At 50.1% G+C, this 891-nt stretch overlaps 1 protein-coding gene across 1 annotated transcript in view; it reads left to right on the plus strand.

Moving 5' to 3' along the window:
* Window positions 1-891, plus strand: part of MCM3AP (minichromosome maintenance complex component 3 associated protein) — a 36,364-nt gene that overhangs the window by 5,759 nt on the left and 29,714 nt on the right. The window contains 2 exon segments of the mRNA XM_023739103.1: window positions 488-566; window positions 801-891. The exon segment at window positions 801-891 is cut by the window's right edge and continues 5 nt beyond it. Coding sequence (XP_023594871.1) covers window positions 488-566; window positions 801-891 — 170 coding nt within the window.

Consider the following 891-nt stretch of genomic DNA (forward strand, 5'->3'; position numbering starts at 1 on the left):
GGTTACTTAGTGTGGTTTTGTAAACACATCTGTAGGTATATTCACGTGTAATTGTCTGTGTGTGTGTGTTTTGTGATAGGCGGTATCCCACGTGTATCATTCTGCAGCGTTCCTTTTTTGCATAAGCGTGACTTGGAGATCTTTCCAGTTCTCTGTGTGTGATCAGATGAGAATCCTCTCATCAAATGCCAGAGAGGCCGAGTTTAGGGATTCGATCACAGTAAGGTAGCTTAGTTTCAAAAAAGAGAAGAGCAAACTCATGCTTGGAGGCAGGTGAGGGGGTAGCGGCTGTCCCGCGTGTCACGCTGGAGGGAGGGATGGGGCCTCGCTTTGTGGCAGGAAGGGCAGTGTCTTAGTCACCCTTCTACCAACAGTTCAGATCGCTCCTTTCTTTCTTGAGTGGTCTGTCTCCTCACTTTCTGTGAGTTTTTGTTCATTTCCTCCAGCATCCTAATGTCCTTGTTTGTGGTGGGGGGCTGTTTTCCAGGCATCTGCAGCCCTGGCGAGGAAGAAGGGGAAAGACCTGCATAAAGACGTGGCTCTCTTCTGGCATAAGAAGAAAATAAGTGAGTTCTCAGTTGTTCCTTCCGCACTGGCGCTCTGTGCAGGCCCTGGGGCCTCCAGAGAGCAAGCTTCTCCTCCCGCCCCATGCCATGGGCGAGGTGTTTCTCGTAGCAGCTTCTTTGAGCTTTTTGTGGCCCACACAATCCCAGGGACATTACCTTCTCAAAAAGAAAATGGAAAGTCCAACATGAATGACCTATAGTGTCGTGCACTCTGTCTGACTTCTGTGTCCTCAGGCCCCAATAAGAAGCCCTTTACCCTCAAGGAGAAGCAGCTAGGTGACAGTGAAGTGAATCCCGGCCCAGAAGACGTGTCTTCCCAGCACTC

Source organism: Trichechus manatus, unplaced genomic scaffold, assembly GCF_000243295.1.
Source record: "Trichechus manatus latirostris isolate Lorelei unplaced genomic scaffold, TriManLat1.0 scaffold00128, whole genome shotgun sequence".
Taxonomy (NCBI): Eukaryota; Metazoa; Chordata; class Mammalia; order Sirenia; family Trichechidae; genus Trichechus; species Trichechus manatus.